This window comes from Nomascus leucogenys, chromosome 6 (genome assembly GCF_006542625.1).
Source record: "Nomascus leucogenys isolate Asia chromosome 6, Asia_NLE_v1, whole genome shotgun sequence".
In the NCBI taxonomy this organism is placed as follows: Eukaryota; Metazoa; Chordata; class Mammalia; order Primates; family Hylobatidae; genus Nomascus; species Nomascus leucogenys.
The window spans coordinates 70,353,396-70,380,147 of NC_044386.1; the positions used below are offsets into that span (position 1 = coordinate 70,353,396).

At 45.0% G+C, this 26,752-nt stretch overlaps 1 protein-coding gene across 1 annotated transcript in view; it reads right to left on the reverse strand.

The window, feature by feature from the left end:
• Window positions 1-2,276: 2,276 nt before the first annotated feature.
• LOC100589158 (golgin subfamily A member 8K-like) overlaps window positions 2,277-26,752 on the reverse strand; it is a gene marked incomplete at its 5' end in the record, with an annotated part of 41,456 nt that continues 16,980 nt past the window's right edge. Inside the window, 17 exons of the mRNA XM_030815113.1 lie at window positions 2,277-2,867; window positions 2,953-3,108; window positions 3,204-3,304; window positions 3,387-3,487; window positions 4,056-4,120; window positions 4,552-4,627; window positions 6,511-6,746; window positions 7,126-7,204; window positions 7,400-7,507; window positions 7,615-7,701; window positions 8,742-8,848; window positions 8,942-9,026; window positions 9,115-9,162; window positions 9,425-9,463; window positions 10,315-10,395; window positions 10,576-10,635; window positions 11,540-11,659. Coding sequence (XP_030670973.1) covers window positions 2,692-2,867; window positions 2,953-3,108; window positions 3,204-3,304; window positions 3,387-3,487; window positions 4,056-4,120; window positions 4,552-4,627; window positions 6,511-6,746; window positions 7,126-7,204; window positions 7,400-7,507; window positions 7,615-7,701; window positions 8,742-8,848; window positions 8,942-9,026; window positions 9,115-9,162; window positions 9,425-9,463; window positions 10,315-10,395; window positions 10,576-10,635; window positions 11,540-11,659 — 1,725 coding nt within the window. The remainder of the gene's footprint in view (window positions 2,868-2,952; window positions 3,109-3,203; window positions 3,305-3,386; window positions 3,488-4,055; window positions 4,121-4,551; window positions 4,628-6,510; window positions 6,747-7,125; window positions 7,205-7,399; window positions 7,508-7,614; window positions 7,702-8,741; window positions 8,849-8,941; window positions 9,027-9,114; window positions 9,163-9,424; window positions 9,464-10,314; window positions 10,396-10,575; window positions 10,636-11,539; window positions 11,660-26,752) is intronic.

Consider the following 26,752-nt stretch of genomic DNA (forward strand, 5'->3'; position numbering starts at 1 on the left):
TCTTTAGGTGTTTTGATTCTTCCTACAGAAATTCAAATGTATTCAGTGGAACTCACATTTTAAAATTCTATGTTTCTGATGAACTCTAACATTCCAAAGTTGCCTTCTAAGCAAACTGAAAGCTGCCTTACACTGAATGAGGAAGAGCACAAATACTCGGCTGAATGAGGTATCGCAAAAGACTGCATGCACTTTGAAGAAAGACTTAAGTTATTGTCATACAATTTCCATTCTTTTTAGCTTTTTCTTAAATATATGACAAATACCTACACAAAGAGTGGTATTTCAGTCAATATAGTAAATTTATTTTCCAGACTGACCTTCAGCTTAAATATGCCAGTGTGTGATTTAATCCATAGGCACCTGATGAACACATTATTGTCAGATTGGTTACAGATGCTAAACGCTAGCTGAAGGTCATTCCTAGTCACTGATATTTATCACGGTAAAAGTGAAGTGACTTCAACGATAAAAGTACCTTTGAAATAATTTATCAATGTATTAGATAAACCGAGTTTCAGAATGATAAAAGAAAAAACGTTAGACCAAATAATGTGGCTAATTAACAGCGGCCCGATTTCTAGCCCGAGGGTTTAAAGTGCTCTTAAAGTAACTGTCTTTAAACTGAACTCAAAGAATGCAAAAGCGGCAAGTTCAGAAAATAAAAGGCCAGAACAGGACTTTAAGTGCATTTTAAACCCTTGGGCTAGAAATCGTACTGCTGTTAATTAGCTGCATTATTTGGTCTAACATTTTTTCTTTATCATTCTGAAACTGGGTTTATCTAATACATTGATACATTCATACAATTTGGAAGAGTCAGTTGAAGTCACAAGGACCGAATATTTGCCCTCGTTCAGTGAATGCTGGCAAATCTGTTATTCCATTGGTTTAATCATATTGTTGCTCTCCTGTTAATGTCATAGAAGTATCAGGAGGATGCCAAACGCTAAATCTGGAGATGGTCTAGTAACTAGAAATCCCCACCCCAGGGAGCACACATACATATCTCCCTACCTCCTAATAATGTGATGTGTTCTGGAACACAGACATTAGAACTTCATGAAGTTTGAACTGTTGAGTCTTTCCCAAATCATCAAGTTTTGATTTAGGCAATATATGACTGAAATGCATTCATTCATCACGCATAGGCACAGTCACATAAATACTGCACAAAATATGTCCCTAACTGAAACCGAGAGGTACAAAAACATATTTCTCTTTGTAAAGAAGTTTGTGAGAAAATATAACTGTGTGATTGTATAGACACGTTTCCTGATAATACATCGACATTCACAAGCAGTAGATTGCACTGCAGTTTATAAACATTTTAAGTTTCATAAACTTCTCCTTCATTTTCAAAGATAGTACAATACTGTCTACTAAAATTCCTTGTTTCAACTAAGTACTCTCACATATATTAGTTTATAATAATGTTTCTTATTATTTTTTAAAGTGTTTTCCATTCAAGGAAAAGAAGTAAATTCTTATGTCAGAGTAACCAAGGTGGTTGACGAATAGGTATTAGCCAGAGAGGTCTAGATGGTAAAATCATCAGCTTCAAAGAAGCTCCGTGAACAGAGAGGAATGCCAGGCGTCACACAGCTTTCCTTCACTCTAATTCATTCTTGGCTAGAGCCCGTATGCCTGTTCCAGGGACATTTGAACTCATAAAGGATTTCTTATGATCTTCACTAAATACATTAAGAAGAATGCAAACCAGTGCCCTTTTGTGTACTGAGGCATGTAGTCATGTGATTTAAACAGGTAACATGAACTCTGACTTTAAAACGTATTATAGATACAAATGCTCTAAGCTAGGAAAGGTTTTCCACATCCACAGTCAATGATGGGAACCTTTCATTCCTCAGAAATCATCCCTTTTTAGGTCATCGAAAAAGAGTACAACTGCTGCAGCTCATGATGCAGTATCTTCATGAGCCCAGAGCACATACAAATCCTAAGGGAACCACCATAATACAGCGCTAATTCTTGGCACCGGAACAGACAAAACACACTCTATCCTGCACATACCTGCCAGAGCAGGCCACTTTCCTCTTCTGTGAGATTTAAAAAGCTCCCCCAAAAGGTTATGACTCCCATCACCAATACAGAGAAAATGGAGGAAAGGCTGTTTCCAGTTCTCGGCCTTTGAACAACTCTAAATGTCAGTACTCATAGTGGCATATTACAAAGTAATAAACAGTGCACACTTGGGGGCAGACCACATATTGAGCTAATGAAGAGCTCACTGTGATTTAGATTAAACACTAGCAGAACATAGGCAAATTTTATCTGAATTCTGTAATGAATATACATGCTGCAATAACATTAAAAAAGCATGGCAGCCTATTCCAAACCAACGAGAACAGTTTTGTGCAAAGAGTGGGTCTTTGCGTGTTTGAACTCCCACCACATAAGGGCAAACTTGATATGCATGCTAATGACCTACAATTATGAAATTAAAAAAGAAAAATACTAAAGGATGCCAGAGTGAACATCAGTGAAAGCCACAGAGGCCCACTCTCTTTTAACTTTTTACAAATAAACTTAAACTATAAATTAGAAACACAAATAATCATGAGTGGCTCTAACATTCAAATGAACTAAATGAATTGTGTCGGAGATTAACCCCATAACTTGGTTTCTTATTTAAAAATTTCTTGGCCAGCTCTTTGATGATGATGATGTTTATCTCCTTCTTCTCGGCAGCCAAGCCCAGCAAAAGAATGGAAGACAGCCATTGCTGCCCAAGCCTGGGTGCTCCTGGTGGTCCCGCACGATTGGCTGTGCAGTAGGGTTGTCACAGGGAGGACCCTTCCTGGCCTCTCCTTGCGCAGAGGAGGTGAGGCTCACCTCACAAAGATCTTTGGAGAGAGGGAGGCAGGGATCTGAGCACAGTGGGAGCCCCCCTCTTCCTGCCTGCCCACCCCGCCTGAGGGCTCTACTCACCACCATGCTTGTCTGCAGCCCCAAGCTCCTGGGGGGCTGGAGCTCCTGGACCGGGCTCATCAGCAGGGTTCTGGGCAGCAGCCAGGAATTTTCTGTGCCCATTGTTGTCGTCGCCACAGGCCCCGATACCATCTGCTGCAGCTCCAGCAGCTTCACCTGGAGGGAGGGGTGCTCAGCTGTCATGCCACTGCCTGCGCCCACCCTCACACCCACCCCCACCCACACCCCCACAGAGATGTTGCACACCCTACCTTCATCTCCTTCCTGTCCTGGGCCAGCCTCATGATCTCCTCCTCCCAGTGCCACATCTTTGGCATGGCCCCCTGGCTCCGTTAAAAGGTGATGGGTTTTCCTGCGGGAGGACAGGGCTCAGACACTGGGGCCCCTCTGACGGCCCTGCAGCTCCCCGTGCCGTGCCCTGGCCTCCCACTCACTGATGGCATCTCTCTCGCCAGTACTGGATGGATCGTATTTCTTGTTTCTTCACCAGCTCACTCAGGTCTGCCTTCTCCTCCAGGTGGTCCATAAAGCTGCTCTGGAGCCAAAATATTGTAGTCACATCTCGGCAGTGACCTGCCCTCAGGTGGCATTTTCAAGTCATGGAGAAGGCGGAGGGGAGTCCTGGCGTGGGCCAGCTTCTCCATGACTTCCTGCAGGACCCGGTGGGTCTCCCCACTCACAGACTCGCCCTCAGTCCCTGGGGCTGGGACCGCTGCCTCTGGCTCCTTCTGGGCCGAGGCCACCAGGTGAGCCAGGTGCTGGCAGCACACCCTCTGCTCTTTCACCTGCTCTCGTAACCGTGCCTGCTTCTCCTGGGCACTGGCTCCAGTGGACTTGAAAAATGCCACCTGAGGGCAAGACGTGAGCATTCTTGTAGGGGCATACACAGAAGAAGTGGGGCAGAGAGGTGGAGCACAGCCCCTTCCCTTGGGGCCTCAGAGAGTGCACCTGTTGGTCACAGGTGAAATGGTGTCTGACCACTGGCTCTCGGAAGGGGTGAAGGTCCAGAGAAATCAGAAGGCAGGGAATCTAAGAGCATAAAGGGGTCTTGGAGGGACCACAGAGGAAGGTGGCAAAGTGGGTGCAGGGGGAGTCAGGCTCACCATGGCCTCCCCGCTCTCCAGGTCCTCCGGGACGCTCAGCATGGGCCGAGGTTCTCCTCCATCTCCTGTGGAGGGTGGCCAGAGGGGTCCTCAGACAACCCAACAAGGGAGGTACCGTGGGCCCACCTCTACCTCCACCCTCACTGTGTAACCCTGAGCCAGCCCCTCCCCAGAGAGGAATGAGCTGCTGTTCTTTATTTTTACTTTTAAGAATCAAGATCTTCCTATTCCGCCCAGGCACACTCCCACTACTGGTCGATGTGGGAGTTCTGACCTGCTCCCTTTCTGACCTGGGCCAGTTCAGCCATCCTTAGGCAACTTGGTGGCCCCCTGCTCACAGGAGGTCACCACACTGATGCCAGACTTAGTGCAGGCACCTGGTCGGCATAGTGACCAGCTGTTCTAAAGGTCTCTTCCAACTCCTCAATCCTATGCTGCTAACAGTCCCCCCTTCCTCCTGGGGCTCTCTCCTCTTCCTCTGAGCGGTCTCCCGTACCTTCCCCAGGGAAAGCCATGAGGCCCAACTGGGCTGTTAGCTGCTGGTTCTGTTGGCTGGTAGCTTCCAGGCTCTCCTAAGGGGCCAGGAAAGAGTGAGAAGGGATGGAGTTTGCCAGGTCATCCCCCTCACGGCCCCATCCTCGCAGCTCCCTCCCCTGGGTCTCTTGCAACTTTTGGCCGGCCATCTTGGCCACCGCTTTGCCCCAAGCTTCCTGCTGCTGCAGCTGGTTCATTAGCTGGGTCTGCTGCAGTCACTGCCTGTGCAGCACCTCCTTCTCAGAGGTCAGCTGCTGATAGGTGGCCACCTGCTGCTGATAGGACGTACTGCTGCGGGTGACCCAGGTAATGGTCTGGCTGCTGCTGCAGACTCTGAGCCTCTTGGCTCTTCAGCCCCACCTGCAGGAAGACCCTAGGTGTGCGGGCACGTGGTGGCTGGTTTCCAGATTCTGGGCCCATTAATAGGGTAGCGAGGGCACTGTGGGGGCTCTGTCTGCTACCCAGGCCCCTGTCCCCTTACTCCGGGCCTAAGTGACTGCCTCGCTTTCCTAGAACCCCATGCCTCCTTCCCCAGCCTCAAATCTCACACCCTCTTCTCATTTAATCCTCAGCACCTCTGTAAGGAAAATGCTAACTTCCTTGTGAAGTTATAAAGAAACAGAGACTGGCCGGGTGCGGTGGCTCACGCTTGTACTCCCAGCACTTTGGGAGGCCGAGGCGGGACAGATCACAAGGTCAGGAGATCGAGACCACGGTGAAACCCCGTCTCTACTAAAAACATACACACAAAAAAATAGCCGGGCGTGGTGGCGGGCGCCTGTAGTCCCAGCTACTCGGAGAGGCTGAGGCAGGAGAATGGCGGGAACCCGGAAGGCGGAGCTTGCAGTGAGCCGAGATTGCGCCACTGCACTCCAGCCTGGGCGACAGAGCGAGACTCCATCTCAAAAAAAAAAAAAAAAAAAGAAACAGAGACTTAGAGATGCAAAGTACTTGAATGGTGACCAGTGGAATGGAGGCTGGAATCCAGTTTTAATCTAAGAAGTCTTTCTGTTTTGTTTTGAGACAAGAGTGTCACTCTGTGGCCCAGGCTGGAGTGCAGTGGTGCAATCTCAGCTCACTGCAACCTCCACCTCCTGGGTTGAAGCAATTCTCGTGCCCCAGCCTCCTGAGTAGCTGGAACTACAGGCACGTGCACCATGCCCCGCTAATTTTTTTTTTTTTTTTTTTTTTTTTGTAATTTTAGTAGAGATGAGGTTTTACCACATTGGCCAGGCTGATCTCAAACTCCCGACCTCAAGTGATTCTCCTGCCTCAGCCTCCCAAAGTGCTGGAATTATAGGCATGAGCCACTGCGCCTGGCATAAGGAGCCTGTTATACCACTGTCTCTTCCCCGGTGATTGGGGGGCTCCATGCCTCTAGCTGGGATGATGATGTCCAGACCTGGGAGGAGCCCAGGGCTACCCACCTCTAAAAGTCAGAGGGCAGGAAGCAAGAAACAGCCACAGGACTGCCCTGGGGGTGCTGTGGTCACCAGCCCCCAGGCTGGAGCTGCCTCTGGCCTGGCACCTCCCCTCCCCAGAGGCTAGTGCCCGCCTCCCAGCCCTTCTTGGATGGGGTGGAGGTTTCCGTCTCCACCTCATCCAGCTTCTCCTGTAGCTCCTTTACTTGCTGCTCCAAACGCAGGGTGCTCTTGTTCTCATTGTTCAGGACAGAGAAAAGCAATCAGCAACCACCCACTGCAGCTGGAGACCCCAGAACTTGGTGTCTGCCTCCCATGGCACCAGGAAGGGTGGAGGCAGGTTAGAAAAATCATCCCCTCTCTCCCACAGCCACCTGGTTCACAGGTGCCTTTAGAAGTAACATTTCACGTGAGGGCTACACTGCCCCATTTTAGAGGTGGGGAAACAAAGGCCCGGAGGGCTAGGGAGGAGGGCAGGCTCCCCAGCTGGGGCAACGCACCAGCTCCTCGAAGACGCTCTGTGGCTTGGCCAGCTGCTGAAGCCTCTCCTGCTGTTCCTGGAGCCTCTCCTCCTGCTTCTGAAGCCTCTCTTCTTGGACCCGGTTCAGGAGACTTATGCGCTGATTCTTTTCGACCTGGGCCTGGAGCTCTCCTGCCACTCTCTCGAGTTGCTTCCTCAGGTGCTGCAGCTCCACCTCAGAGGGCACTGCTGGGGGCTCCGGGGGCAGGGGTTCAGCTGACAAAGGAAGCAGACAATAAGGGCCTCCGGATTCTCAAACAAAACAAAACAAAACAAAAACCCTCCTCTTGGTGCACAGCTCCGCTCAGGCTCCCCAAACTTGGCCTCGCTGCTAATGATTCCTTGCACCTGGATGGTAGCCTGTCTTCAAAGCCACTTTCAGATAGAGAGAACTGTGGGTGGCTGGCAATGGGCCCCCTTTGCTGATAGGGACACTGAGGCTCATAGAGATGACGACTTGCTGTCTCCTGGCACAGACCTCTTTCCCTCTGCCTCCCTCTCCCTTCCATCCACCCACCTCCCTAGGGCATTCTAAGCCACCCCCACAGCCCTCTGATGCCAGTCCTGCTCCCAGGTCATGCCAGCCCCATCTTACCCATCTGATTTTTGAGTTTGGATCGCAGCTCCTCTACCCGATGCGTATAGTGATTTTTTGATTTTTTCAATGTGTCAATCTGCCCAAAGCACAGAGGGAAAGGGCCCTGGAGAGAGGGGCTGGTGGCTGGGCAGGCTCCCATCTCCCTCTCTGCCTCCACCCCCACAAAGCCCAGACCCACGACCACCTCTGGCTGTACTATTCTCATTTTACAGATGCCCAGAAAGATCTAGTGACCTATCTAAGGTGGGGTGGCTGAAGGGTCAGATCTCACCTCCTGCGACATTTTGCTCATCCTCTGCTGCCACCGGGCCCTCTCTCCTTCTATTTGGCAAGCATATTGATCTCGTTCTAATTGGACTTGGGTCAGCAACTCCTTCAACTGCAAGAATGGGCACAGAAGTTAGGAAGGGCTGTCACTGGTCCTCACCTGCTCCTGGCCACCTGGGGTCATCTTCCTTCCACATCCTTCCCTCTGCAAAACCTCACCCGTGTTAGCTGTGTTTTCAGCCGTGCCTTCTCCTCTGTGGATTTCTTTAACCGCCACCAGCTAAGTTCTCTACTGCGGCTCGAGAACTGGATGGTGAAGAGTGAGAAGTTTCGATCTGGGGAGCCCAGGACATTCCACAGAGTGCCCCTTAAAAGGGCCAGGGCTAGGCTCAATAAACAACTCGGTCAGTAAAGATCAAGGCATTTCCAAGCCCGTAGTCTGGTTTTTAAAAGAACTCAGAAAAGTTGGAAGGGACAGGGAAAGAGACTGAATTTACAGCTGGCTAACAGAGGCCCAGAGAGATCAGATAATATTGCTATTGTTATTACTATTATTATTACCACTGTTTGAACCTTTATGGAGGGCTTCACCAGGTACCATGCTAGCAATCCCATTTAATCCTCGCAACCACCATAGGAGACAGTTACTATGATTACCTCTATTGTGTATTTGAAAAAACAGGGAGTATTTGAGGTTAAGTGCTTGCCTAAGATCAATTAGGCAGAGCTGGGATTTGAACACCCAGGTCTATCTGATTCTCTAAGCCCATTTTTCTTGCTGGGGGTGGGGGCACAGATAAGAAGGGGAAAATTAATCTTTATGTGCACTGTTTGAAACGATGATACATTCGCATAGTCCAAAACTCAGAAAGTACAGAAAGGAAGTATCTCCCAGCCACCCTGTTGCTGTCTCCTGAATTTTTTATGAACCCTCTCAGACATGTTTTATGTCTATTATCATAGTATATACACAAACACGCGCACGCACACACATTTCTCCTCTCTACAGAAATGGTAACATACTAAAGGTACTCTTCTGTACCTTCACAGTACGAGTACCCAATGCCCCACCCAGGACCTGGCCAAGACCACAGCCAGGTAAGGGCAGGGCAGGCACTTGGCCTCCAAGCTCTGTGTCCAGTGCTCACTCCCCACAGTGCCCCCCAACTCACCCACGGCAGCTGACTCAGCCCCATGCTGCCTCTAACAACCATAAACAAAAGCAGCGAGAAATGGCCATGCTGCCTTCTGGGCAGGACATTCCATCCTGCAGAAGGGACCTTTAGGCTCACTCCTCCATCTGTGAAGCCGGGCACCCAGGGGACAGGGCAAGTGGTTGCACTCACACTGATATCCTTCTTCTGTTTTGTGGCGACAGCAGAGAGAGCCCGCTCCAACTCTCCTATGCACTGCGATGAACATTGCAGGTGGTCTGCCAGATCCTTGGACTCTTCTGCAATGAGAGTTGAGATGGGGCCCAAAGGACTCCCCCTGAAGACCTGTCAAAGTGCCAGGTTGAAGGATGACAGGGTGTCCAGATTCCTACCTTCAAAGTGTCTGAGAACACCTTTTGTGCGACACAGGTCCGTGTGGAGCTTATTTTTCTCTATATTCAGTACCTTGATTTGAACCTTTGGGAGAAAAACCAAGCAAGTGCTGAAAGAGAAGGAAAGAAACATTCTCGGGAGGACAGGAGGAAACTTCACACCCTCCACTCACTTCTAGCCCCCATTCGGCCTGGCGTCTCTTGTTGTTTTCTTTCTTTTCCTATAGGAAGAGGAAGACAGAGCTCTTACCAGGGGAAGGCAGAGACGGCACAGCAAGAGACATGCCCCCAGAATGCCACCAATGCCCCAGGACAGGCCCACCCATGGGACCAGGTTATGAGAGGCCCTGTGGGGATGGGGTGGAATGTGAGGAGTGAGCCTTCTTCCCCAGGCTGGGAGTGGGTGAGATGAGACTGAGGCCTCTATGTCTGAGTGCCCCCCAAACCCAGCAGTCATGTCGCGAGGAAAGGAAATCACGTTACTTCTTCCAGTTGATGTTCCAGGTCTTTATTCTGTTGTTTCTGTGGGGAGAGTCAAATGAAGGTGGTGGAGGGTGGCCCCCTCAACTCTATTCCCCAGACCAGGAAGTGGTAGGCAGGGGCCAGGAATGGATTTTAAAGGCAAAGTTCTCAGACATAATGGGAACATGAACCGGTAAACTCTCCTCAAGCTCCCAAGGACAGAGGATTTGGGTCTTTGTTGGTTTTTGCCCACAGCCACAGAACTCAAAGCCTGAATCAGGACTCTCTTGAGAGGACAGTAACATAAACCCCTAGAGATGGAGTTTGAGAAAGGCCCCTCCTTCTGGCAGCTTGTGATTTAGAAAAGTGCGTTCATTCAATAAACATTTACTGAGCACGTACGGGCCAGGTACGGTTCTTCACAGCAGATATAGGATGGAAAAGGACAGACAGAGCCCTTGGCCCTGAGGTTTCCATTCTAGGGGGCCTTTAAATCTCGGACTCTCAGAGCTAACAGAGACCTTTGATACTCACTACCTCCTCTGGAAACACAAGCCCAAAAAGGAGAGGTGGCTTGTCCAGAATCGAAGATCAAATTAGGGACTGAGTCACAGCAGAAATACAGGGCCCCTGACAACCAGTCAGGGTAGCAATTCCCCGAGAGGCAACAACCCCAGGGCGTGTGTAGCAAGGACTTGAGCAGGGATGTCTGGAGAGGAGAGAGTTGGCAAAGAGGGCAGCAAAATAAGAGCCCCGCTGCATGCTCTGGGGTCCCTCCAGGTGAGGCCTGGGCACCCCAGCTCCCTATTTACCCTTGGCACCAGGGGCCCCCAGCTCTTTCTTCAGGGCCCTAAGGGGAAACCAGCCCAGGATTGGCAGCATGGAATCAGGGGACCCCACTGAACTCTTACCAAAGATTCGATGGTGTTCTTCAGTTCATTGACTTTTACGGACCTTGAATCCCAGACTACTGCCGGTTCTCGGCACGGGCTCTGAGGCGCATGCAGAGAGGAGGAGGTGGAGCAGGAGTTTGGGGAGAGGTAGAGAGAATAATCATTAGGGCTGGGGTGTGTGGGCTGTCTCAGCTGGCAGAGGAGTACCCAGTCCCCTCTGTGTGAGGAGGTTGGAGGGCTGGCCTGCAGGGTCACTGCACTCCACCCAGAGCCTCTTACCTCCAGATCCTTCAGGGTAGCCGATGATGTAGGGCCCTCTCCGTGGAAAGCTGTTGCTGACTACAAGAGATGAGAGTGCATATGGAGATGTTCTGTCCCCCTCAGTGTCTGAGCCCTCTGACTTCCTTTCTTCCCCATCAACTGGCAACATTTTCTTTTCTGCCTATCTTGGACCTTTGTCCCATAACTCTGTACCAACTTCTCTCATGGTTCTTATCTCCCCACCATCCCACCCTGGGGCCATTTCAATGACTCCTGATGGCAAGTGACTCTTCTCATTGTCCTGGCTTCCCCTTGAGACTGGGGATGAGGAAAATCAAACAGCAATGCTGGGTGTCCTGGGTGTTTACAGCAGGCCATGTACTATGTACTAGGGATTAACATAAAAACAACAATAACAAATCTCATTTAAACTTCACAAATGGAAGTCAAACAATACCACCTCTGTTATACAGATGTAAAAAGAGAGGCCCAAAGAGCTCAAGCAACTTGCCGTAAATCATATCCCTCCCAGACGGAGAGGCGGAGAGGCAGGATTCAAACCCAGAATTCCTTTTTTTTTTTTTTTTTGAGACAGAGTCTCGCTCTGTCTCCCGGGCTGGAGTGCAGTGGCACAATCTCAGCTCACTGCAAGCTCTGCCTCCCAGGTTCACGCCATTCTCCTGCCTCAGCCTCCCGAGTAGCTGGAACTACAGGCGCCCGCCACCATGCCTTGGCAACTTTCTTTGTATTTTTTAGTAGAGACGGGGTTTCACCATGTTAGCCAGGATGGTCTCAATCTCCTGACCTCGTGATCTGCCTGCCTCAGTCTCCCAAAGTGCTGGGATTACAGGCGTGAGCCACCACACCCGGCCAAACCCAGAATTCTTAACCAGTACCCAACAGTCCATCCACAATTTTAACAATTACCCTCTACTGCCCCTTGGGCCCCCTGTCCCCAGGAGCCTGGCCAGCCAAGACTCACATCCCCAGGTGACTGGCAACCACCAAAAGTGGCTGTCTCAGGGATACTGCCATTTGTTTTCCTGTTCCTCTTCGCTCCTGCTGTAACTCTACCGCTCTTTCTCTGCCAATATTCTTTAAACTGTGGGAAAGAAGAGCAGTAATACTCATGAGAACTGTCAGCCCCTACAGCCACATCCTCCTTTACAGTTTTTACAAAATACTCTTATACACCATCTGATGTAATGACAGCAACAACAGTACAAGGTGTTGTCACAATCATTTAGTGACTGAGAGGGATTGAGATCATGGCTAGAAAAAAGAAAAAGGCGATACTGGGACTTTGAAACTCAGTCTTCTGACTCCAAGCTCTGAGGTTTTGCCAAGAATCAGCAGCTGCCAGGGAACAAAACCAGGGGCAGAGGTAGAAAAGTAAACATTAAGTAGGCAGGAACTGTATGCCGTGTGGTTTAGAGTCAGACATTCTCACACGTCTGTTAGTGTGAAGAAGTGCACCAGTACCTCTCAAACTTTTATATCAATGTGTCCTCATGGCAGAAGGCAGCCTTTTTGTTAAATCTGGGAATTTATCAGAAAGAGGACAAACCAAGTCTCATTTCAGAGAGAAGTCTGGTATACTCTTAGAAACCTATGTGACTGTCATCCCTAAGGACATTCATGTTTTTTCTCTTGATCTCAAGAGAATCAAGGGAAACTGATGCTTCAGAAAGATGTCCCACATTTATCCTGTGGCACTCAAAGTTCCCAAGGTGGAGATAATATGAGCAAGATTCAAGCTGTCAAGTTCAGTTTCCCAAGATCTATTCCACAGAAGATGAGCAAATCTCACTTCAGAGACCACTGACTGAAGGGCAGCCTGGTCCCAGAACCATGGAGAATTAGAATATGAGATAGAGAACTGAGAAAAGAATGTTGAAATCTCTCTGGAAAGTAGCAGCCTGAGAGAAAACCAAACCAAACCAATTCTCCCATTGCCACCCAGAGACACTGTGAACCTTTTGAGCTCATGGGGGAAGTGTAGGCTTTTCCCACTGTCAATGTCTATGTTAAGGGAGTGAGGCAGCCTGAAACCTCTTGCTCCTAGGTCCCATCATCTCCATTCCCTTTGCAGCTGGAAATTTGTGCTGTGACCAGAGGAATCAGAAATGGGGTGACAACGCTTACGGGACTGGGTCATAAGATCAAAGGCTGGTCTTGCAGTAATGACAGTTCCTAGGTGGATTGTGACATCACTACATTCCACTCCTCCTGGTCAGGGGGAGGGAAACACAGGGTTGGGACCCAGCTCCTTGGAGATGCCAGCGCAAAGAGCCCAGGGAGGTCCTCCTTGAGGCAGCAGGAGAGGAGGGCAGAGTCTGCAGCAGGGAGCCCCAGGAGTCACCAGCCCAAAGTCACCCAGGGATGACTGGCGAGGGCAGGGCCTGGGGCTGGGGGACTGAGGTCCTTGGAGACACGAGCCCAAAGAGCCCAGGGAGGTTGAGTTTGGCGTGGCAGGAGGTGAGGGCCCAGTAATGGAGTGGGAATCCCCAGGAGTCACCCACCCAAAGTCACCCTAGGGTGATTGGCGAGGGCAGGGACTGGGCTGCTTGCTGAAGGGGCAGGGCTGACTGACAAGACTTTGGTGGGTGGAGCCCAGAGGCGCCGGGGTTGGGGGGCCCAGTCCGGTGTGCCTCAGGAGTGGTATGGACTCTGGCAGTGGTCTTGTCATCGGAGGGGATCTGTGGCTGGGTTGGGGGTGATGACCTGATGCATTTTTACCTTTGTCTTGGCTACAGCCAATTTGCTCTGTCGAGTTTCTTCTGCCATCATGGGGTGGGTAGGGAGGCAGGGTTGGGGCCACGTCAGCGAAATCCCAGCAAGCACTAATCAACGCCTCCAGTCACCTACCAGGCAGCTGTGTGACTGGGCCAGAGGCGGCGTAACCAGGGCCCCAGTAGAATGCAGAATAGGGGTGTGGCCTTAATGCTCCAAGCCCATTGGTCAATGACAAAGATGAAAGGGAAAGGGGGTGTGGCTGGGCCCCAGTGTGTCCAGAGGGACCTGTGGCTCACAAGGAAAGCTGCCCATGCAACCGCTGCCCTGCCCACTTTGTGAGAGGGGAGGGGCCAGCTTTTGCTTTAAAATTTTAAAAAATGTTTTGTGTGTATACTTTATATATATGTGTGTGTGTGTGTGTGTGTGTGTGTGTGTGTGTGTGTTTCTGTGTATGTGTATCTATGTGTTCCTCCAGAGCTGTCTTCATTACCCAGCTTCTATGCAAGGTCTACGATTTTGGCCTATATTTTTCATCTTCAAATACAGTAAAAAAATTACCAGTATTACCTTAACTGAGATACAGATCCTATAAAAATGGAAAATCCATAGCATGCTTGATGATTAATGAAGCAGACTATATTATCCAACATTCCAGTAAGATAAAATAATCACAATGATTCTCTTTTTTGGAAAAACGTTTATCTTATTCTCCTATGTTATTGTTAAGATTTTTTTTCTTAAGAAACATGTCTAATATCTGTAAAAACACAAAGCTTTTGGGGCGGGCGCAGTGGCTCACACTGTAATCCCAGCACTTTGGGAGCCCAAGGCGGGTGGATCACCTGAGGTCAGGAGTTCGAGACCAGCCTGGCCTGCATGGCCAACTCCCATCTCTACTAAAAATACAAAAAATAGCCAGGCGTGGTGGTGGGTGCCTGTAATCCCAGCTATTCGAGAGGCTGAGGCAGGAGAATCACTTGAACCCAGGAGATGGAGGTTGCAGTGAGCCAAGCTCACACCACTGCACTCCAGCCTGGGTGACAGAGTGAGACTCCATCTCAAAAGAAATAAAATAAAATACAAAGTAAATTTTAAAAGCTTTCAATTTAGTAAGTACTCAAAGCTCTTTACCAATTTAAAACAAATACAAGGTCCATTTTTCTAGAATCACTTGGCTTCTCTAAGCCTTGCAAATGAAACTGAATTTCTCACTTGATACTTGGCTATGACTTGCAATCATGAAAACCAAGAATTGTGTTATGTCACTGTGTACTGCTTGTTACCTGAATTTCACATGAGGCTGGGATCAAGTGTTGAATCTTTCATGATTTGCTCCATAACCTGTGCGCTTCTTATCCCAGACCAAACTAAGCTTTTGTTTAGAGTTCTACAATTTACAGTTAGTAGACAAGAGTGGTTCTCAGTAATGTAGTCTCTGGACTAGCAGCAGCAGCAGCAGCACCTGAGAACTTTCTGTAAGTGCAAATTCTCAGGCCCTACCCTGGACCTGGTGAATCAGAATCTCTGGAGTAGGGCTCAGCAATCTGTGCTGCAGTAATCCCTCCAGGTGCTCAGGAACCTCTGGCATACAGCAGGTAGAAAAATGTGTTTCCTTCTATAGGTCCAAAGCCAGGGATACTATATGTTCTGTCTCAATATGAAACAATGACATGCAATTAAAACACATAACTCTCCTTGCTACTCCCACCCTCCATCCAATGTGTTTTATTTTTGTGAGTTCAATAAGAAAACAAGTGGCAGTCAGAAGTTTAGTCTAAAAAGTATATTTACAAGTATTAGTTCTCATCCAGCCCGACCTCATACAAAACCATTTACATCCTCTTACAGCTAAAATTTTAAAAAAGTATCGTCACATTGTAAGTCTCAGGCACACTAAGAGTTCTATAATAAAACACCAAGTAGATTGGAATGTCCAAACTTACTAGAGAAGAAAAGTGGAATCATTGGCTATATTTTCAAATTGCATTCCAAGGAAATTTAAGTTCTGAAATTTTTTCACCTTCATACTTCCAACTTAATAGAATTCCACCAGAACACTCCATTCCTTCAAAGCCTCTAGCCAGGCAAAGTTTTACTATATTACTTCTTGCTTTCAATGGATATAAAGCAGTGTCCTGGTAGGCACATTTTGTATGCCTGCAAAGATGCAGAACTAAACAGTTCTATCTGTGCCATGTTAAAACAAAAGTCCTGTAAACCTTGGATGGTGAGTGTTATACTTCAGCACTAGCACCAAAGCCTCAAATATGAAAAGATACCAAGAACAGCACTAGCAAAGAAAACTAAACTCTCAGCCAGGAGCAGTAGTTCACACATGTAATCCTAGGACTTTGACAAGCCAAGGTGGGAGGATTACTTTAAGTCAGGAGTTCAAGACAAGCCTGGGAAGCATAGCAAATTCACATCGCCACAAAAAATTTTAAAAAACAGCTGGGCATGGTGGCACATACCTGTACTCTTAGCTACTCGGCAGGCTGAGGTGGGAAAACTGCTTCTGCCCAGGAGTTCGAGGCTGCAGTAGCTACGATTATGGCACTGCACTCCAGCCTGGGTGACAGAGCGAGACCTAGATAATTACATTCTCTCCTGCTCCTGTTTACACAAAGGTCACTAAGTTAAAACGCTTTCCAATATGGCAGGATAAAAATTAAGTGAAATGTGACTTTGGAGTTTGGAGGGAGAAGGAAGAAAGGAAGGAAGGAAGGAGGGAGAGAGGGAGGGAGGGAGGGAAAGAGGGAGGGAGGGAAGGGGAAAAGGAAAAGGAAAAGAAAGGAAAGGAAGATGGCAGGAAGGAAGGAAAGAAAAAGAAAGACAGAAAGAAAGACAGAAAGACAGAAAGAAAGAAAGAAAGAGAAAGAAAGAAAGAAAAGAAAAAAGGAAGGAAAGAGAAAAAAGGAAGGAAAAAAAGGAAAGGAAAGGGAAGGGTAGGAAGAAAGAAAAGAAAAAATAAAATGAAATGACAAATTACCTACTAGGAGAAAGTTTTTGTAACCTCAATGACAAATAAAAAGTTTGTATCCTTAGCCTATAAAGAAACCTTTAAAATTACTCAGAAAAAAAAAAACAAAAACAAATGATTTTCAACAAAAAATGGGCAATGGAGAAACAGGCACTTCTCACAAAAATAAAAATGGCCAATAGGTATATAAAAAAGATTCAAAAGCACTAGAAATCAATGAAATGTCATGAAAACAATGACATTTTCTGTATAAAGGCACAACGATGAAAAATGGAAGGGGGAACCTGGAGCTCTGTCCCTGTTGGTGGGAGTATAAACTGAGCCACTTTTCCTGGAGGATAATTTGAAAATTTCTATTAAAGACCCTAAAAATTATTACCCTCCAGAAATTCTACTTCTATGAATTCAGTCCAAAAATGCTTGCTCGAGTCCATTAAAATGTATATATAAGAAAATTCACCTCTGGGGTGCCAATGATTAACTTAATATACATCCAGCTATTAAAAATGATGATGCCAGGATATATTTACTGCCACAGAAATATGCCCAAAATATAGTAAGTGACAAAAGACTATCTATTATGATTCTACTTTTCAAAATGTTTACATGCATAAAAAAGTATAAAAAGCAACAAACCGGCTGGGCGCGGTGGCTCACGCCTGTAATCCCAGCACTTTGAGAGGCCGAGGGGTGCGGATCATGAGGTCAGGTGATCCAGACCATCCTGGCTAACACGGAGAAACCCCGTCTCTACAAAAAATACAAAAAAAATTAGCTGGGCCTGGTGGCAGGCGCCTGTAGTCCCAGCTACTCGGTAGGCTGAGGCATGCGAATGGCTTCAACCCGGGAGGCAGAGCTTCCAGTGAACTGAGATTGCGCCACTGCACTCCAGCCTGGGCAACAGAGTGAGACTCCATCTCAAAAAAAAAAAAAAAGCAACAAACCAGAATGTTTTGAGTGGCAAATTAAAGATTTTTCTTAATATTTGTCATCCAACTTATTATAAAAAGAATGTGATTTCCTTTATAATCAGGGAGAAGTGTTATTTTCATTTATTTATATTTAAATCTCTTTTCTTTTTCTTATTTTTTCTCCCGTATGTATCCCATTTAGGCTAGAATCCCTTCCTCTTCAGGGAAACCAGCCCATTTTTGGGAAGTGCACCACATAAAGCTGCCCCATCTTCATTTATTTTAAGAGATCTGGAGACATTTTTATTTCAAATTTGTTTTATTGTTCTCAGAATATTTTTTTAATATATGAAATTGAGGAAAAGACAAAGGAAAGGCTGACTCCCTACCCTACTGGGGCTACTCTTCCAATTTTTGCTGCTATTGTTATGTATTAATATTCACTGGGTATAAAAAGATGGGCAGCCCCTTAGATCCTTTGTTCTTATCTCTTTCTCATAATCCTACTTCATTCCTTCATTCACTTATTTTTAAAAGGGTCGTGTGTACAAATACATAGTTCAGAAAAATTTTAAATATAACCATAAAAGTGTGCAGTAAAATCCCATTCACAGTCTTATACTCCTTCCACAGCCAAACACTTTTAATTGGTTTCTTATATATCTTTTCAGAATTTATCTTTGCAAATACACATGTATATTCTTATTCTACTCTTCTCTACAACACAAAAAGTAGCATACCACACATAAGATACCATTCCTTTTTCCTCTGAAAAAAAAACACACACACACAATATATCCGAGTTCTTCTAGACAAGTACAGAGTCTTTCTCATTCTTCTTTTCAGCTGCACAGTATGCATCATTTGGATGTACCACAGTTTACTTAACCAGTTCCCTGTTGGCGGATACTGAAATCATCCCTATCATACTATTACAGGCAATAATGCCAAGCATAACCACCTACACACACCAAGTTCATTTCTGAATCTGCCTTGATGAAGCCTCTGTTTGAGTCACCATAAGGTCACAAGGCTGAAAACTTAATCCCTGTTTTAGTTTTCATTATGTACAGCAGTATGTAGCAAAAGACTCCCTCGGGCGAAGCAAACATACTCTTTGGGGATTTACTTCCTAACAGTAAATGGATAAACAGAACACCAAGGAGAACCATAAAAATGAAAAATATTAGCTGGGTGTGCAGCTATAGTCCTACCTACTTAGAATCATTTGAGCCTAGGAGTTTGAGGCTGTAGTGAGCTATGACTGTGCTACTGCATTCCAGCCTGGGTAACAGGGTGAGACTCCATCTCTAAAAATAAAATTTTAAAATGAATAAAGGCCAGGTGTGGTGGTTTATACCTATAATCCCAGCACTATGGGAGGGCTAGGTGGGAGGGTCACTTGGGGCCAAGAGTTTGAGACCAGTCTGGGCAACATAACGAGACTCCATCACTACAAAAAAATTTTAAAATTAGCCCAGTGGTGCACACCTGCAGTCCCAGCTACTCTGGAGGGTGAGGCAGAAGGACTGGTTGAGCCCAGGAGTTCGAGGCTGCAGTGAGCTATGATCACACTATTGCCCTCCAGCCTGGGCAACAGAGCAAGACCCTGTCTCAAATGAATGAATGAATGAATGAATGAATGAAATAATGGCCCATGCTCAGCAAGACACATTACTGACTTTTGAATGTGAGGGGGGAAAAAAGGAAATAAGCCAACTAACATTTCCATAGCTGTAAAAATGAGAACTAGCCCAACAGTGTGAATGGACTGATGCCACAGAACTATACACTGTTAAGTTAAAATCGTCAATTTTATGTTTTATTTATTTATCTTACATATAACCACAAGTTTATTTTATTTTTGTCTTAAATATTTTTAAAAAAGAGATAGGGTCTCATTAAGTTGCCCAGGCTGGTCTTGAACTCCTAAGCTCAAGCTATCCTCCTGCTTTGGCCACCCAAAGTGCTGGAGATTACAGGTGTGAGCCACCACTCCTGGCCATTGCCACAACATTGAAGAAAGAGACAGAGAAATAAAACAGACCACATTCTTGACTATTAGGTAATGCAACTTTATTTCAACAAAGGGGAGTAAAGGCAATAAAATCCCATGCACCTGGAAAGTTTTAAACCAGCTCATAAACAACTCTAGATGAAGGAAAATTTTAAAAGGAGACTTGAAACTGTCTTTATAGTAACAATAATGGAAACATTACATGTCAAAACTAACGGGCTATTGCTAACACTACATTGAAAGGAAAGTTCATAGCCTTAAATGATTCAATAATGACACAAGAAAGAAATAAAGCAAATGAAGTTACAAAACAATAAAAACCTGGAGTATAAAAAGCCATTCCTCTTTCCCAATAAATGAAGCCAGGGCAGTGTCTTTCCTATACCCAGCCAGTATATGATATATAAATATAATTTCATAAATGTTAACTACAAAGAATTGGCCCTATAGTGGAGAGCTAACTTAAGTTATAAACACATTAACTAAATGTGATGAAGAATTCAAAGGAACTCAGTCAGCTGTCATCTTATTGCAGTGTTTTTAAAATTAAATGTGTCTATCTCTGACTGTTAATGTTTTCATTATGTTTTCTATTTTATACTAATATCAATCAATCTTCCTCAAATTTATAGATGTATTCTCAGTCAACATCCCAATAGGTAAACTAAAGTTGATTTTAGAAATTACATGCAAATGAAAAAGGGCGAACATAAATTCTTGAAGAAAGATATTATTGGTAGGCCAAAACACTGCATATATTGAAAATATATATTAAAAGTAAAGACTATTAACTGAGATAGTGTGGCACAGAGATAAGTAGGCCAACACAACCAAATAGAGCCTAGAAAGAGACACGTCCATTGATGTGACAGAGGTGACACTGCAGAGCAGGGGAGGGAAGACACACTTTGACTCCGTGATATGGGGAAACTGATTATCTGTGTTTATTTTTTAAATAAAAAATAGAACTAAACATAGCATCACACACAAATATAATTTTAGTCTACATGCCTACTTTTCCAACAAAGAGCACCAAAATTAACATCTGAAATACTGACATTAGTTGTTTCACATCTGTGGACTGATCTTTCCTCTAACGGCTTCAAGGTACCTGGAATTTTTTTTTAACATATTTTATTGTTTTAGTAATTCATTGAACCAAGAATGTAGGATTTTCATTTCTTGCAGTATAGTGGGCAAGATACCTGGACAACCCTATCCCTCTGAAAGCAACTAAAAATACTGGATACAAAATATGAAAAAAAAAACAAAACCTTAAATACATCTATAAAGTAGCACCAAATTATTATTTTTTTTTTTTTGAGATGGATTCTTGCTCTGTCGCCCAGGCTGGAGTGGCGCAATCTCGGCTCACTGCAACCTCTGTCTCCTGGGTTCAAGCGATTCTCCTGCCTCAGCCTCCTGAGTAGCTGAGATTATAGGCGCGTGCCATCACGCCTGGCTAATTTTTGTATTTTTAGTAGAGACAGGATTTCACCATGTTGGACAGGCTGGTCTTGAACTCCTGACCTTGTGATCTGCCTGCCTCGGCCTCCCAAAGTGCTGGGATTACAGGTGTGAGCCACTGCGCCTGGCATATACATCTTTTTTAAACAGTGTATAACTCGAATTTATCACAGTTGACCTTCAAGTAATGATATACAAATTCATATATAAGAACCTCATATATATTAGAACTTTCTATCATAACCTTATTTATATAATGTATATAATGATATGCAAATTCCTGAGAACCTCACACCAGAATAATCTAGCATTCTCCTTCTAGCCTTCCTACTATTGTCATACATTTTATGTCTACATGTTATAAAGCTCACAATTCATTGTTGTTATTTCTGCTTTAAACAGCTATGTTTGGCTGGGCATAGTAGCTCATGCTTGTAATCTCAGCACTCTGGGAGGCCAAGGCAGGAGGATTACTTGAGACCAGGAGTTCAAGATCAATCTGGGCAACATAATGAGACCTCATCTCTATTAAAAATTAAAAAAAAAATTAGCTGGGCATGGTGGCACATGCCTGTTGTCGCAGCTGCTTGGGAGGCTGAGGCGGAAAGATTGCTTGAGCCTGGGAGATTGAGACTGCAGTGAGCTGTGATCCTGCCACTGTACATCAGTGTGGGTGACAGAGTGAGACCCTGTGTCTCAAAAAGAAAAACAACAGCAGCTTATGTTTAAAATAGGTTCAAAAATTAAGGAAAACAATCTATTTATTCACATATTTACTTTTTTATTCTTTTTTTGTATAGATTTAATTTTCTTTTTTCTGCCTGAATAATTTCCTTTAATATTTTTGTAGTGCAATTCTGCTGGTGATGAATTTTCTCAACTTTTGTATGTCAGAATGCAGCCCGCCATGCTCGAACCCCCCCCTCCCCTCTGCGGTGGGCTCCCGCGCAGCCAGAGCCTCCCCAACAGGTGCCGCCCCCTGCTCCGCGGCATCCGGTCCCATCGACTGCCCAAGGGCCAAGGAGTGCAGGCGAGCGGTGCGGGACTGGCGGGCAGCTTCACCCGCAGCCCTGGCACGGGATCCACTAGGTGAAACCAGCTGGGCTCCTGAGTGGGGTGCGGACTTGGAGAACTTTTATGTCTAGTGGGAGGATTGTATATGCACCAATCAGCACTCTGTGTCTAGCTTGGGGTTCATGGGTGCACCAGTCAGCACTCTGTATCTAGCTAATCTGGTGGGGACTTAGAGAACTTTTATGTCTGGCTAAAGGATTGTAAATGCACCAATTTGTTTAGTGACCTTGCAGTTGCACAGTTAGGGAATTAGGGTTTTATAATGCCTGGGAAGGAAGAAGAGATAAGGCTCACTAGCCACAGAAAAACAGGTAGTTTCTTTCAAAGGACTCCAGCTCTTTCTCATTCTCAGGGGGAAACGGGGTTTTTCGTTTTGTTTTGTTTTGTTTTTTTTACATACAACTGTTTTTGCTTACACATTTTTAAATGTCTTTTCATTCCTGTTCCAATCCCAGCACCCAGGGAGGCTGAGGCAGGCAGATAACTTGAGGTCAGGAGTTTGAGAGCAGCCTGACTAACATGGAGAAACCCCATCTCCACCAAAAAAAAAAAAAAAAAAGCTAAATTAGCCGAGCATGCCTGCAGTCCCAGCTACTCGGGAGGCTGAGGCAGGAGAACCACCAAAACCCGGGAGGCAGACGCCCTGGTGAGCCAAGACCTCGCCACTGCACTCCAGCCTGGGCAACAAGAGCGAAACTCCGTCAAAAAAAAATAATAAATAAATAATAAAAACATAAATAAAATAAGAAGAGTAATCTTAGTTCTCAGGAGATCTGGCTGTTAAAAAGAATCTGGCACCTCCCTCCTCTCTTTCCTTCTCTCTCACCATGTGATGTCTACTCCCCTTCACCTTCTGCCCTGAGTGGAAGCAGCCTCAAGCCCTCACCAGAAGCAGATGCCGGCACCACACTTCTTCTACAGCCTGCAGAACCGTGAGCCAAATAAACCTCTTTTCTTTATAAATTATCCTGCCTCAGGTATTCCTTTATAACAAAGCAAAACAGGCTAACACAGGCATTACTGGCGGGATAGGCACATATTGATAGCCAGGGGTGGTGGCTCATGCCTGTAATCCCAGCACTTTGGGAGGCCAAGGTGGGTGGATCACTTGAGATCAGGAGTTCAAGACCAGCCTGGCCAACATGAGGAAACCTCGTTTCTATGAAAAATACAAAAATTAGCCGGGTGTGGTGGCACATGCCTGTAAGCCCCAGCTACTTGGGAGGCTGAGGCAGGAGAATCACTTGAACCCGAGAGGCAGAGGTTGCAGTGAACCAATCGCGCCACTGCACTCCAGCCTGGGTGACGGAGCAAGACTCTGTCTCAAAAAAAAAAAAAAAAAAGGCTTATCTAGATGTAGATTCACCTCTTGCTCACCTCTAGTTTTCTATAAAATCACCCCAATCTGGCTCCTATCTCAATTTGTCCTTTACGAGTCACTAATAACCCCATCTTACCAAATCCAAAGAAATGTCTATTTTCAATTTATGTAATGCAACAGTAAAAAAGATAACCATTTCTCCTTCACAGAACACACACCTCTCTTTCCCTCCATTAGCAACTCTCTGGAGTTTCCACTTAACCATTGCTCCTTCTCAGTCTCCTTTATTATTTCAACTTCCTCTGTTTAATATCCTTCGCCCATTAGAAAGTTCCACAAGGACGGGGACAACATCTGTTTTGCTTATTTGCCTGCAGGGCCTACCCCATTACTTGGCTCAAAGAAGGTGCTTATTAAATATTTGTTGACTGGATACCAAAAAAAAAAAAAAAAAACTCTCAATTCATATCTAACTCCCTATACAAAATTAACTAAAACTTTATTGTAGGTTAAAATACAAAACTCAAAACTACAAAAATTTTAGAAACACACAAGAGAAAAGCTCTTTGTGACCCTGCATTAGAAAGACTTGAGACACCAAAAGGACCATTCGTAAAAGAAAAAATTGGTAAGTTGGACTTCATCAAAATTAAGAACGTTTTAAAGATACTATAAAAATAAAAAGACAAGCCACAGAGGAAATATTGCCAACAATATATTGGATAAAGGACTTGTATTCAGAATATCTTAAAAACTCTCAGGTACAGGTATTAGGCAGACAAGGACAGACATGATAGGAAGTCAGGTAACAGTCAAAACTCAGTAACATAACAACTTCAAACAATTTTAGACATGACTTCCCTAAACTGAGTTGGTCCACACCCATTCAGCCTCATCTACCACCACATGCAAGCTATATCTACATCATAAGACCTCCGCTATGCTGTTATCATTCATGCTGTGTTGCTTGTCTTGTACCTTCTCATAAAGATAAGTAGACCTGATGGTGAGTGAATATAATTATCAATATATATTAATGCAGCAGTCCCCAACCTTTTTGGAACCAGGGATCAGTTTTGTAGAAGACAATTTTTCCGTGGACCAGGGGTTGGGGGGATGGTTTTGGAATGAAACTGTTCTGCCTCAGATCATCAGGCATTAGTTAGGTTTTCATAAAGTGTGCACAACCTACATCGCTTGCATGCACAGTTCACAATAGGGTTCACGTTCCTGTTGAGAATTTAATGCCACTGCTGATCAGAGCTCAGGCAATAATGCTCACTGGCCCACCGCTCACCTCCTGCTGTGCAGCCTGGGTCCTAACGGGCCATAAACCAGTCCTGGTCCACGGGCCAGTTTGGGGACTCTTGTTTTAATATATCTATGATAATGCGCGCGCGTGTGTGTGTGTGTGTGCGCGTGCCTTCATGGTATATGTGTGTTGAATTCATCAATGAAGTCATCTAAGCCTGGAACTGTTATGGTGGGAAGGTTTTTAATGATGTACTAACAGATATAGGGCTCCCCAGATTTTTCCATCAGTTCCAGAAAGTTGTTATTCAAGCACCTTTTTCCACTTAAGTTGTCAAGTATGAAGTTATTCAGATTATCCCCTTAGTATCTTTTAGTATACATTAAATTCATACGGCTATCTCCCAGTCTTGACATTGGTAATTTGTATTTTCTCCTTATTTTCTTTTGATCAATCTAGCTAGAGATTTAAAAATTTTATGCAATTTATCAATATGAACTACTGGTTTGGTTTCATTTCTTTTTTTATTCTTTTCTTCCTCTGGGAACACAGAACATCATAATTTTTTATCTATTGTTACTTATCCAGTTCACTGAGTTCAGCTCTTAATTTTATTATTTCCTTTATTTGAATTGCATTGGGTTTAATTTGCTCTCCTTTCTCTAGCTTCTTAAACTGGAACTTAAAACATTCTCGGCTGGGCGCGGTGGCTCACGCTTGTAATCCCAGCACTTTGGGAGGCCGAGGCGGGCAGATCACGAGGTCAGGAGATCGAGATCATGGTGAAACCCCGCCTCTACTAAAAATACAAAAAATTAGCCAGGCGTGGTAGTGGGTGCCTGTAGTCCCAGCTACTCGGAGAGGCTGAGGCAGGAGAATGGCGTGAACCCAGGAGGCGGAGCTTGCAGTGAGCCGAGATTGCGCCACTGCACTCCAGCCTGGGTGACAGAGCGAGACTCCGTCTCAAAAAAAGAAAAAAAAAAACATTCTCAATTTCTAATATAGTGGCTCACAAAGTATAGTCCCTAAACCAGCAGCATCAAAAGCCACCAGGGCTCTTACTGGAAATGCAAATTATTGTGCCCTACTCAAAACCTACAGAATGAGAAACTTTGGAGGTGGGGTCTGACAATCTGTGTGTTTTGTTTTTTTGGGGGCAAGGTGTCACCCAGGCTGGAGTGCAGTGACAAGATCCTGGCTCACTGCTAACTCCACCTCACAGGTTCAAGCGATTCTTATGCCTCAGCCTTGCAAGTAGCTGGGATTACAGGTGTGTACCACCATGCCCAGATAATTTTTGTATTTTTAGAAGACAGAGTTTCTTCTAAAACCCCCTTGACCAGGCTGGTGTCAAGCTCCTGGCTTTAAGTGACCTGCCCGCCTCAACCTCCCAAAGTGCTGGGATTACAAGCATGAGTCGCCACGCTTGGCCTGACAATCTTTGTTTCAGCAAAAACCGCCCAGACAATTGTGATCCGCAGTTTTCAGAACGGCTGCTCTAACCTGAGCATTTCGGCTGTGAATTATTTCACTCTTACCCCCATTTCAGCAGCATCACAAACATGGTGAGGTGTTGGGTTCCCCTTGTTATTCAGTTTTAAATATTTTCTAAAAATTTGTGAGATTTTATTGACCCATGAGTTACAAGTATTTTTCTTAACTTCCTAACATTTGGGGGATTTTCTAGATTTCTTCTTGTTAAGACATTTCTAATTTAATTCAATCATGGTCAGAGAACATATCCTAAACAATTTCAATACTTTGTTATAAAGGTATGTTTTGTGGCCAAGAGAATGGTCTGTTTTAGTGACTATTCAGTGTGGTTTCAAAATAAAGGTATTGTACAATTGTGGGAATCAGCATTCTATAAATGTTAATTATTTCAATTTTATTAATATTCAAATCTTCCATGTTCTCACAGAATTTTTATCTACTTATTTTTAAAATATCCAACAATAATAATGAATTTGTCATTATCAAGTTCTCTTTTTAGTTCTGTCCATTTTTCCTTCATATATTTTAAAGTAGTCTCATTTTACACAGACAAATTAAGGATTGTTAATGCTGCCTAATGAACTGAAACTTTCATTATTACGAACTGTTTTTATCTCTGGTAATACTCCCTTAATTTCTACTTTGTTATTAATATTAATAAGAAAGCTACTCAAGCTTTCTTGTTGCTAGTGTTTCCGTATATCATCTTCTACTTTTTAGGTCTAACCTCCTATTTAAAGTACGTCTCATAGAAACTGTATACAGTTAGTTCTTTTTTTTTTTTTTTCTTTTTGAGACAGAGTCTCACTCTGTCGCCCAGGCTGGAGTGCAGTAGTGGTATCTCAGCATTCAATAAAGCTTGGCTAAAATGATTTTTTTAAAACTAAAAAGACCAGCCTGGGCAACATAGGAAGACTACATCTCTCTACAAAAAAAGAAAAAA